The sequence below is a fragment of the Aplidium turbinatum genome, chromosome 6 (assembly GCF_918807975.1).
Source record: "Aplidium turbinatum chromosome 6, kaAplTurb1.1, whole genome shotgun sequence".
In the NCBI taxonomy this organism is placed as follows: domain Eukaryota; kingdom Metazoa; phylum Chordata; class Ascidiacea; order Aplousobranchia; family Polyclinidae; genus Aplidium; species Aplidium turbinatum.
In genome coordinates, this window is record NC_137477.1 from 30,599,709 (window position 1) to 30,612,028 (window position 12,320).

General features: G+C 36.0%; 1 protein-coding gene across 1 annotated transcript in view; it reads left to right on the forward strand.

Annotated features, from left to right (window-relative positions):
• The window catches only part of LOC145771580 (uncharacterized), an 18,262-nt gene continuing 5,942 nt past the window's right edge, over positions 1-12,320 (forward strand). The window contains exons 1-12 of the mRNA XM_082583284.1: positions 1-353; positions 2,188-2,400; positions 2,670-2,837; positions 7,292-7,574; positions 7,773-8,032; positions 8,400-8,647; positions 8,826-9,099; positions 9,224-9,338; positions 9,791-9,928; positions 10,258-10,356; positions 10,859-10,988; positions 11,796-11,968. Of these exons, the coding sequence (XP_082439410.1) occupies positions 1-353; positions 2,188-2,400; positions 2,670-2,837; positions 7,292-7,574; positions 7,773-8,032; positions 8,400-8,647; positions 8,826-9,099; positions 9,224-9,338; positions 9,791-9,928; positions 10,258-10,356; positions 10,859-10,988; positions 11,796-11,968 (2,454 nt within the window). The remainder of the gene's footprint in view (positions 354-2,187; positions 2,401-2,669; positions 2,838-7,291; positions 7,575-7,772; positions 8,033-8,399; positions 8,648-8,825; positions 9,100-9,223; positions 9,339-9,790; positions 9,929-10,257; positions 10,357-10,858; positions 10,989-11,795; positions 11,969-12,320) is intronic.

Below are 12,320 nucleotides of genomic sequence, written 5' to 3' on the forward strand. Positions count from 1 at the left end.
ATGCCTCTTCGAAAACCTACGGTTCGAACCAATTATGATTATGCGACAGTGCAGCATCGAAGATCGTTGAAAACTCCCAAAGCAAGGGACAAGGAAGCCGATCGTATCTTGAGCCAAGTTTTGAAGCGCACCGCAGGACAAAAGACGGACGTTGGTGATGAAAATTTTACTCTTTCCTTTGCTTCATCGGGATTGGAAAGCTTACCGCTGGAATTATTTGAGGACGAATTTCTGTTTGAAAAGTGCCAAAAATATCTTGTTGGATTAAATGTGTCAGACAACGAGTTAAAAATGTTGGACTCTGAAATTGGTGACTTTACAAATCTAAAGTCACTAGATTGTTCTAAAAACAAGTAAGTCTCTCATTTCTCGTTCCATTTAAACTAGATTAATTAGACTAAACTACATCATTTTTTGGTTAGGCATGGACAAGGAGGTAACCCAGAAAAAAAAGTTTTTTTGCAAACCCTAGTCTCAAAATTGCAGGCCTACAGATGGAGAGAGACGACCCTTTAATTTCAAGTTTTGGCTAAAAACGTGAGCTAAGAAAACGGGAAAAGATAACCGTGTTAATGTTCAATCACCTTTTGTCGCTTTAAATCCTCAAACGAAAACTTTCTATGAAAACTATGGCTGTGTGAGGTTGGCAAGTAAGTTGATCAGTTTTCTGACTCTCGACAGATCTGCTGCTCTTCTTTCTTGCACGCATTGTTATATTATACCCTCCTTTTTATTTCACGAAGAAAGATTCCATTTAGACTACACATTTAGAACGTTTAGACTTTAGTTTAGAGTACACGCTGTCCGCGAAGACTTTTGGTGTGGCCCGAGATGCATTTTTAAACTTTGAAATAATTAACAATTATATATTTTCTATAGATTTAGAAAGGTAAAAGCACTTCAATAGTGATCAAATAATCTGAAACTTTACATGACATTTTAGCACTACTGTAGCGCTATTTTATTGCCGGCAAGAAACTCATATTATTACATCACAACCACATTGCCTATTTACTTATTGTGTCGTTATCGCAATAGTAACCTTGTACTGTATTTGCTAAAGTCAGTTCTTTAATTGTTTAGCTTTTTCCAAGCTTTCAAAAACTCATTGCTAGATTTTTACTCTCCAGGCTCGTCGTTTCGTTTGCGTTTTTTTTTGCTTTTTCGTTTTTTTTTTGCGTTCGTACAGTGTTTTTCCATCTCTTTGTTCTTACTACTTTTTCTTGCGATCTAACATTCTTGATGTGCTCTTACTACCTTTTTTCATCGCCTTTTAACTGTGTGATTTTGTTTATTGACTTATTGTGTATTGCGGCCCTCGGGTTAATTTACAGTGTCCATTTCGTCCTCAGAGCAATTTGAGTGTGAGACCCTTGATATCACAAAATGTAACATTTTCCTCCTCCTCATCTTTGTCCTTTATTTTCCACTGGTATTCATACCTTTGCACTATTGCAAAATACATCAGGTCATGGGTCAGATTAAGATTATTAAGTTTAGTTCAACAAGTCTTTTCACGGTATGCCAATTTAACTTCTTTAGTAACAATAGTTCTTTTAAGTTTCTTTTCATTGTGCTAATCTAATCAAGAAATATGTTAAAATGAAGAATAAGTTTATGTGGTAAATTTTTGAGTACCTTTAAGTAACTTGTTTCAATATGTTTGGTAAGTCTCACCGTTTTGCTCTTGCTTTATAAAAGGACGAGTAAAAGATACAAAAAACGACGTAAGTTCATCAAACCTCAAACAACAAGACATGCAGTGAAATGTTAACTCCAAAAACGACCTTGAATCACAATGGTAGCAGTCACGCATCAGCAAACAATATTTATACACTGAAAAAAAAATGAAGTAAATCTGCCTTAAAGCAGTCTTAATTCATTGAGATTTCGATCTATTGCAATAGGACCTAACAAGTCACTTTCTGTAGGCCTATTTAGTATACTTTCTTGTCTGCGGCACACCACTATGGACTGGTTTGTGTTTACCAGAAAAAACGATTCCATTGTTTAAACAAGACAATCAAGAAGATCACCAATCCTTGGAACGCTAGACAACACTGAATAACAATAGCTTAACAACCGGTGAATTGTTTCATATATTTGTTGTCACAACACAAAGAGTGGAGTGGCTGCTAAATATTGACTCTTTTACATCGCCAAGTCAAACAACAGTTTTTGTTCTAGGCTTCGTCTACTTCCTACAACTTTCTGCAACCTCAAAGCTCTTGTAGAAATTAATGTGACGTACAATCAAGTCATATTGCTACCCCGTCAAATCCACAAATGCTCTTCCTTGACCAGAATAAGAGCTGCTCATAACAAACTTCGAGCTTTGCCACCAAATATTGGAGCAATTCCACCACTTCAAATGTTGGATGTTGGACACAATGTGATAAAGTAATTCTCAATAAATGTGAATTCGAGTTGCCGATGCTGTAGGTTAGAGTGTTTATCTAAAGAAAGTGTCAAAATTATTTATTAAAAGTTATCTATTAAAGTGTATTAAAAATATCAAGAACGAGTCATACAAAATGTGATATAGCCTTGGGTTTGTAGAAAATGTGAAAACACAATAAGTCTGTAGGCTATTAGAATCTCCACGCATCCAATATATTATATGCTATCTGAGTTTAGCGGACATGTTTTTCATATAAACTTGTTTTCAGATCGATTCCGAAATCGGCATACCAAGTACAAAAAGTGATAAACATCAGCGGTAATCAAGTCAAAACTCTTCCTGATCCTGATCTGAAAAAACCCATGAGAATACGATGCATAGAAGCTTCACACAACGACATTGAATACCTTTCCACCAATCTACCCCAACTGTTTACGTGAGTGGGCTTAACTCAATTTGTTTACTCTCTTTTTATTTGAAAAAAGCTGATTTCAAGGCAAGAAAAAGCCTGTCGTTTGAATGTCTTTGAAACTTATTTTGATACAGTAGCCTACCCTAGCTTTGAATAAAAACCGAAAAATATGCAAGTAAAACTCGATCCCGGGGAAAACTTATGAATACAATAGGCCTATCATATGGACTCTTTTAGGAGGATTTTTCTTCTTTTCTCAAAAAAAAAAATTGTCCTCCAAGGCAGTCGAAAATGCATTTTTAACTTTCTTAGTTATATTTTTAACAAGGTTTTATTTGTAGATATTGTATGTAACTTTTCGACGACAGCTAATTAGGTTAAGCAATTTTATTGAATAGGAAAAATCTGTTTACTGTGAGTGGTGGCAGAAGTAAGCTATCCTTGTTTAAAAAAGGACTTATTGATTTTAAAGTTGAATGCATTGCTTGTGGGTATGCTGCATTCATTTTTAGCAAACAAAAGCGTTGTTAGCCTCCATGACTATATCAGATGTTCCGTATTTTCATTATACGAGCCCTGTGTTGCCTACTTGGAGGAATAGACCAATTCATTTGCCGTGGTCAAACGTTTTGATTGGATGCTCCTGTCCAAAACCAATGAATGTGATAAGGTTCAGTCAACTGTGTGTGAAGTAGATCTGGTAGCGAAAAATATTCACATTGATGATGCTAAACTGTTTGATCTACAGCTACCATGCTTATTGCTTATGCAAATTTGTGCTAAGGCGCCTTAAAGTTTATATCTTACATTTGCTTTTTCTAAAATGATGACACACGAAGAATGGACACGATGTTTCAAACATTTCAAAATCGTCAATTTTTTTACTAAACTATTAAAAATCGCACAATTCTTCGTTTGCAATAGGCTATGACTCATAATGTAAATGTAGAACGCATTTTTTGTATGATGCAATCACAAAATAGCGCAAGAAAAAAGGCTACAGCTTTTAGTTGTGTACAGATCATAAGCAGGCATAGCTCAGCAACAATACGACATTTAACATTGTAGCCTAGCACAAACATAAAATAAAGCGACTATAACCCTTTTCAAGCCTATAAAAGAAAAAAATCGTCATAGCACATGACTAGGGAACTGTGTTTCGAAAGCTAGTGTAATTCGATGTTGCCACAACGTACTCGCAGCATCAGGCTAAAACAGATCGTTAGAGCAACGATCAATGCTGCTAAAAGCGAAACTCAATCAATTGCAAAGAAAAAATAATTATACATTGCGCAAGAAAATAGTAGAGAAACATAGTATCACATCAAAAATATTGTTTAACCCTATTCGGACTAAGCTATTTTTGTGAGGTAATGGCCTGATGTGTGGGCTTATTCCATCCACACTTTCATTTGCTAATAACTTTTGATATAAAAACGTTACAAGGTTGCTTTTTTTGCAAAGTTAAAGCAAAATTATTGACAAACTGGTTAAAATTTTAAGTGGACACACATACTCTACCAGTTATTTGCTATTGCTTTTTTGCTAAAAGTAGTCATTTTTTTTAAATTTTTTCTGATGTCTCCGTCATAATCTACTGAAATCGTTAATATCTTCGTAAAAGGCACACGGTCCAGTCATGCATGTAATCCGAAATGGTCAGTAGTCATGTAGGTCACGCAGTAAATCTTGGAAGGCACAAAACAATACAAATGTTTGCTAACTTGCTTGTACAAGATGATAAAGTTTTTCAGATGACCTGGCAATTTTAGGAGTACCGGTAGGGTGTCAAAAACTGCTGATAACTAGAAAACTATACCACATAAAAATGTCATTTTATTACTAAAACAAAGATGAATAATTTTTAGGAAAAGTCATAAAACTTCAGCTAATTTGAGCCAGTAACTTTTAAGTAATCGATGAAAGTTTTAGGTATGAACGGAACCCATCCACCCGTTAATCCGAATAGGGTTAATCCAAACATTCAAAGACTACCTATTTTGCTCACATACAAAATGGCTACACAACACAACGGATCAAGTAGAGAATTCAGTTCAGAGGAGAAGTATCCACGCAGATTGCGCACGGTGGACTAAAGCACAAAACGAGATCATTCCACAAAACAAAAGCAACAATAAGTGAAACTCACACGTGACAATTTCAATTATATTTCATGTAAAGCTGAGCAATAATATGATCTCGAAGCTGATCTTTCCTCATTGAAAAAATTTAAGGGAACAGCAACATATTTATGGGCTGAATCTGACAAACAAACTTGTTTTGTTTTTCTAGCTGTAGCCTGTTTGCTGCGTAGACCACCAACAGTAGCCTAATTATTTAAGAAGATGTAAAAATTCTTCAAACGTAAAAATCCACTTGCATCTTACTTGCTTACGAAACTTGTCCTCTTTTTGGGTTATGAAAATATGGTAGGCCTATATAATAATTTGCATTAAGCTGATGTTTAGCAAAAATAAAAACAAAGAAGCTTGCTTGCTTATTTTGTGTGTAGGCCTAGCCCTAGGCTATGGATTTCATGCAAAGATCAGAGTTTGTTTGAAAACTTTTCGTTTACTTGTAAATGCAGTTGTGAGAACTACATCTTGCACTCGAAAAATATCGCTGTGCTTCAACTAAAGTTAATAGACAAACCTCACTTAACTAGGCCTACCATACCAAAAGTCTCTGAAAGTTTTGCATGTTTAACCTAGAAACTAGGGGTCGTAGGGACTAGAAACATCACTGGGACAAAGTCCTGTGGATTCTCGTTGTAAGATCCAAGTTATCACACCTTGCTTTCAGTGCTAGGTCTGCTATGCATTGAATATCCATTGTGATTTGTGCTATCTTTTACGTGTCTTAGTGCTATTTCGGTTGGCTGAGTTTTTGTTGATCATTAAATTGTGTGTGATTCATACCGGGATTCATAGGATAGGCTACTAGCCTACATGTATTTTTGCGTATAATTTAAATTGTAGGTAAACCAGCAGAAGCAATGGAACGCAACAGTGGCATCCAACAACTCAGTGGATAAATGGTCACTTTATTTTTGTTTGGATGCGAAACATACATAAAACAAAAACGTAGCCTACAGTGTGCATCCAATGAGAAAGTGCGAAAGACCGTAGCCCTAAAAGCGTATAGGAGGTCGTCAAGTCTGCACTCTCTCATTCAAACAGTTACACGAAAGAAAGTAACTTATTGCGTTTTTAAATAGAAAATTGACACAAAAAAGAAGGAAGGAAGAACAGATGATACAAGTTTTTACAAAGTACGACACTCCAACGGCAAGTCTAACTCTGACCAGGGCCTCTGAGAGAAATTTTCACTAGGGGTACGATGAGTCATTCCGCCCCCCCTCTCACTCCGGGCCCCCTTTGTCTTGGGCAAAAAGTGTGATGTTTGCTTAGGCGTATTGCACACCACACAATATTTTACTGCAGAATTAGACATCTGTGCGCAATAATGTTATCAGGCTGCAACAAAACTATTATTTTGTGTTGTGCATGTCATGTGATCTGTCCCTCGCCAATTTGTGTATCCTGCATTGAATTCGTGTGTCAGCTGTTGATGTTGCTGTTAAGAGGTGTCGCTTGTACATCTTTAATGTAAAATTTTTAAATTTATTTTTTTATTTCTCTTAGATGTAGCTTATAATTATTTCTGAAGAGGACAATGTGGTGTCGAAAACGTTGGATTTAGTAGTTTTTTCATGTTTTTTTTGTGTGTTTTATGTTAAATCCGTTAACGTTACTGAGTGTTATATGTAGCCTATCTGGTATAAGCCAAGCTCTCTACCAAGGCTCAAACATAACATCTTGTTAAAACATAATCAAGTTAATCATCTGACCAATCTTAACCTTTCTTCATTAACTTTTGCATTCATCACATGCCCAGCACTAGCAGAGGTGAACGAGAGAAGTCACTTTTTTTTACTCCGGCTCCTGCTCCGAAAGTATTCTCCGGCTCCTTCTTTAACTCCAAAATTCATTTTGAAGTGAAATAAGCGTGAAACTACCTTTGTCAAATAGTTTTTAGAAACAAAAAACACCCCGGTTTTTTCTCAAACCTGCTTTTTTGGTTTTGCTACTCTATGCCCCCCCTCCCCGGACAGGAAAATAACTAATTTAATTATGATTTAATTTAGGGTGCTTTTAACAGAACAATTTTGCACGTAAAGCATTAAATTACCACTTTGGGCCCCTGATTTGCTCGCAAAGCACTCGATTACCTTTCTGGGCCTTTTTACTAGATTTCGTACCCCCCAGGACTAAACAATAACAACTTTTATGCTTGAAATCAGTCGTTTAGGATGGTTTTAACCAAACATTTTTGAGCGTAAACTATAAAACCACAATTTCGGACCCCTCAACAAACACAGGCCTGGGCCCTCAAGGGTACACCGTACCCTCCGTACCCCCCTCTCATAGGCTTTGACTTTGACGCATAAATTTATAATAGGTTATTTACTTTTTTAGGTTGCAATCATTAAACTTATCCAGCAATCAACTATCCGAAATTCCTGAAAATATTGGTGAACTGAAGCAACTGCTATGCCTGGACTTGTGTCGCAACAACTTGGAAGAAATTCCTTCCAGCATTGGATCATTGGAAAACTTGCGTTGGTTGGATTTGCAAAACAACAAATTGAGGAGCTTACCTGAAAGCTTGTCACGCTTGAAGGATCTCGTTACACTCGATTGCTCAGGCAATCAAATTGAAACTTTACCGGAAATGATGCAAAATATAAAAAGTCTTCAAGTAAGATTTATAGGGGTAGTAGACTATGTTATTTATAATTATGTTTAGGCTACTTTGATATTATCTAACACTTAAGTGTGTTAGTTTCTCCTTTAATAAGTTTCAAACACTAATAAGTTTATTTTAAACCGAAATTAGATGTGTCTATGTTTAGTTTATCTACACCTCAGAAACGCAACACGTTTCAATATTTTGCAGAGTCTTGACTTGTCAGAAAATCAGCTCAGTACTGTAGCAAATTTGTGTGACATGCCAAAACTTGTTACAATCAATCTTTCTCAAAACTGTCTTGTCGACGTTGAAGGGATTGATGAGATGCCTGTCCTCGTCAAATTAAATCTGTCAAGGAACAAGTTGAAAAAACTCCCGCAAACGATTGGAAATTTAAACGCTTTAGAGAAAATAGAAGCGTCAAATAACGACTTGGAAGAAATTCCAGATTCAGTGGGAAATTTAAGGCAAGTTTGTATGCAGCCTACTTAGGCTCCGAGTATAATTTAAACTTTTAATTCAAACGTTTTTAGGCTATATCTCCTTTTCCTGCTCATTCATACTCAATCTTTTTCTTAATTTTCTCAATAGTTTTACAATTTGAAACCCAAAGCACAATTCTATTACGTTTGCAATTTGCATAAAAAACAAGTTTTTGACTCAGGTCTGCGTCATATTTCTCTTCAAGAAGATTTGAAGAAGGTTATGTCAGAATTTGTTACAGTATTTGTTCACCCAATATGGTCGAAGTAGCACAAGTAGCCTGCTTACTCTACTTTTAACGAAATTAGGCCTCACATCAATTTCTTGATCGATTTTTATTGAACTTTACAGGTCAGTGACTGCAATTGATGTGAGCAACAACAGAATAAAGTCGCTCACAAAATCTTTAAGGAAAATGGGAACTTTGACATCTTTGAAAGTAGGCAACAATATGTTGACTTGTCTTCCTCAACCATTTGGTTTTCTACGATCATTGCATCACGTGGATTTGTCAAACAACCAGCTCAACACATTAGCTGCTAATGGTCCGTTGCCAAGGGGAATAAAACAGTTGAAGGCGAGTGGAAATTTATTGAAAGGTAAGTTTATTTGATTAGGCTACTCGAAAGGTTATAAATTTTGCTTGCGAGGCTTGTGGGGTCGCCCGATGTGTGGACAACAATATCGAAGTCGAATGTCATCAATAAGCTTGAACCCAATATGTAAAAAAGTTACACATGTGCTATATTGGTGACGTGTCTCATATTCTATTTGCAGAAGGAATTTCAAGTAAGGTCTTCAAGGAACTTAGAGGCCTTACGGTTTTGGACCTTTCTTCGTCGGACATAGAATCACTTCCTGAAGCTTTAGGAAGACTTTCTTTTCTAAAAGAGCTAAACTTGGAAAACAACAAAATAAAACGTCTTCCCGAAGCTTCTGAAAGCTTATATTCTCTCAAGAAACTAAATATTTCGAAAAACAAAATGGAAAACTTACCAGAGAATGTTGAAAAATGGCGTCACCTTTCTTTGCTTAAAGCCTCCCACAACAGGTAGTATCATTGTAATTCATTGTTTTAGTTTTCCTTCACATAGTAGTGGCCCACCCGCTTTGTGGAATCACCTTTAGTACTCATCGTGGTATAACTAAACTTCAAGGATATATTTCTTTCATAGATTGTGCAAGTTTCCGAACAACTTTAGAAAACTTAGCGAGTTGTCTAAACTGGATGTTTCTTACAACGAGTTTGTTGAGATAAAAAGTGATCTTTTTGAGATGGCAAGCTTGGAGGTAAATTAGCATTAGCTCATGTTGCGTACTTCAGGGTGGCGTACAATATCTCTGTTTTGTGACTAATTTCTTTGAATTTAGTTTTGTAGATTTCAATAGCATCGGAATTGTACGACATTGAACTCATCTCTTCGTTTCTCCTTATCAAAAAGTTTTCAAAAAAAATTGAGTCAAAAAGGGAATCTTCAGTAGGTTATTAAGCTCTGTTGGTTTCATGAAAATCAACTTGGCAAAGATCTTTTTATTTAAAAGTTTTTCAAACGTACTGAAGTAATCATACATATAGGAAACCATGACGAAGGAACAAAAGTCCTTATTTTTTTTTAAAGCTATTCTCTTATGCATAAACCAATAACCTTGCTCTTGTGGAACAAATGTTGTTTGACAACCAAACAACATTTTTAGACCACGATTTTTCTGAAATATCTTTTAATTTTGCTTTGTATTGTTAGGTTTTGCTTTTAAATAACAATCAGATCCGAAAGTTGGTCACTCCAGAAGTTGTGCCAAAAGACACGTTGCTTCGGGAAGTCAATTTAGCTGACAACCAATTGGAAGAGATCTTTACTGATATGGAATGTCTGTCTTCAGTAAGACGTTCATCAAAGCACTTGCAAAATGTTACTTAAGCTTTTTGAAACAAATAAAAACTTCAGAATACCAGCATATAAATAATTTTCAACAAAGGAATCATAAAAAGGTTAATAATGTTCTGATTAGGCCCCACAATTTCCGCCTTTTTTCATGCTGTTAAGGTAGGCTATATTTAACATTATTTAATATTTTATTATTTAACATTAAAAGTTGATATCGATGTGTTTATTGTAAGTCTTGACATATGCTAACCTTTCATATAGCTAACATAGATTATAAGTTTCACAGCTGGTGATTCAGATTTTAATGGTCGATTTTGTTTCAGATCCGCTCTTTCAATGCTGCTCAAAACAATTTGTCTGAAATCCCGCAGGATATCCACAAGTTAAAGTGGGTAACATACCTCAATTTTTCCAACAACAAAGTAAGAATGACGCTTGGATAGAAACATTGTCACACAATGTTTAGAAAGTACCCAACTTGTTTCAATACATTCTGTTAACTTGGAGGGTTTAGTCTAGCTTCACTTCTCTTCTTCAACAGATTAATCATGTTTGATCAGGTGTGGCCTCCCACATGAACTCCCGCCATTTTGTTCTGTCTTTTTTTTTTTTGCTAGTACTTCTGGCATGCTGTTTATTCCCGTAGTTTGCTTGATATTGTCAAAACATTCCATTTTTTGTCGTCCTTTTGTTCGTTTGCCTTGCACCATCCATCACGTCTGTACTGTAGATCAGAGTTATTAGCTCGAGTTTATGGGCTTCACCACAAGCTACACAATGAAAGGTGAAAGCATTGTCTCGTCGTTCATTTGTCTTTACAGTGTGAGATACCTTTCCAATCATGAGATCGTGGCTTTAAGATGTCAGCTGCAAGTGTTTTGCGTCGTGTGCATAAAGTAATTTCACAGCTGTTTTCCAATACAGGTTGAAAAACTTCCGAAAAAGATAGACAAGATGAAATCATTACAAGAGCTGTGTTTATCAAACAACCAAATCCGACAGATTCCACAAAACATAAAACGATTGAAAAATTTGGCCAAAATAGATTTGACTGGTAGGCCTTTAGGCTATGTTGTGTAGGTTAGCATAGACATGCTCAACAGTGGCGTAGCTAGGGAATGTGCCGGAATGTGCCGCCTGGGGCGGATTCAGATTTTGCCGCCCCTTCAAGAAAGAGTATATGAAAATGAAATGCGTTTTTTTATCAGATTATAATCAAAAATCGTAGTCTGAAAGTGCCGCCCCTAGACGTGCCCCCGGTCCGCCCCCTCTCCCCCCCGCCCCCTCTTAGCTACTCCATTGATGCTCAATGCTGTAGTTTACTGTATCAGCCTTTTCTAATTATTTATTATTGTTTATTACAGTTTTATGGCAGAGAAAAACTGTCCATAGTTACCACACAAATACGACAAACAAACAAACCTGGCAGTATGATCAATTACTAATGTACACTGATAACCCATGTGGCTCCGGAAACCGAAAAAAAAAAAATTTTTTTTTGAGTTTTTGCAAAATTTTCTCCCCGGTTTGCTCGCTCCATCACAATTCATTGATCTAACCAGCAGCATAAAGCAGGCTGCACACATGTTTCAAATCAGCAGCGGTGATGAGAAAAGTTTGTTTGTTTGTGTTCCTATCAAAAACGAAAAGTGCAGCTTGTCTAACAAATTTCAAAATGTCTTTAAAAACAATGTTTAAAATTCTTATGTCATTACCAACAAAACGATTTGAAATTTAACTTTAAAATTGAATCAAAACTTTCAATTCCAGCTTCTACAAAAATAGATTAAACTAGAACTATTCAAATGCTATTAATCCTATTCTAAGTAGTAGCGTATTAAGGTCTTGTATCTTTGATTAGGTAACGAAATTGAAGACGTTCCTCAAGGCGTCTTCAAGATGAAGAAGCTAGAAGAACTCAATATGAAGGGAAACCCGCTTTCTAAACCGCTTCCAAGTAAATTCCGATGCCAACCAAGTCCAGAAATGGAATCAGCTTATCCATACCTAACTGGTGAAGTTGGGCTTAACAAGGTAGATCTAACTGTAGCGCACCCAGCATGGGGCTAAGGGGGCTCAAGCCCCCCCAAACCGGCCACCAAAAATGAAGTTTTTGTATATTCCCTCATGGCTACCTAAAAATACGGCCTGATTTGTCACATTTTTCAGAAATTTTCAGATTTTACTAACTTTGGGCAAATGTTAAAATAAATTTTTCTAAAAATTAGATTTTTACGCTTTGTTTACTGTTTTCCCCAGATGACACAATAGGTTTTAACATCCTCACATGTTGAAAAACAAAGAAAATTTGATTTCGAAGATTTTAGTCAGACTGTTAATTTTTCAATAACAGTCTGATTAAAAGCGTTTTTCAATTTGCTTTTTT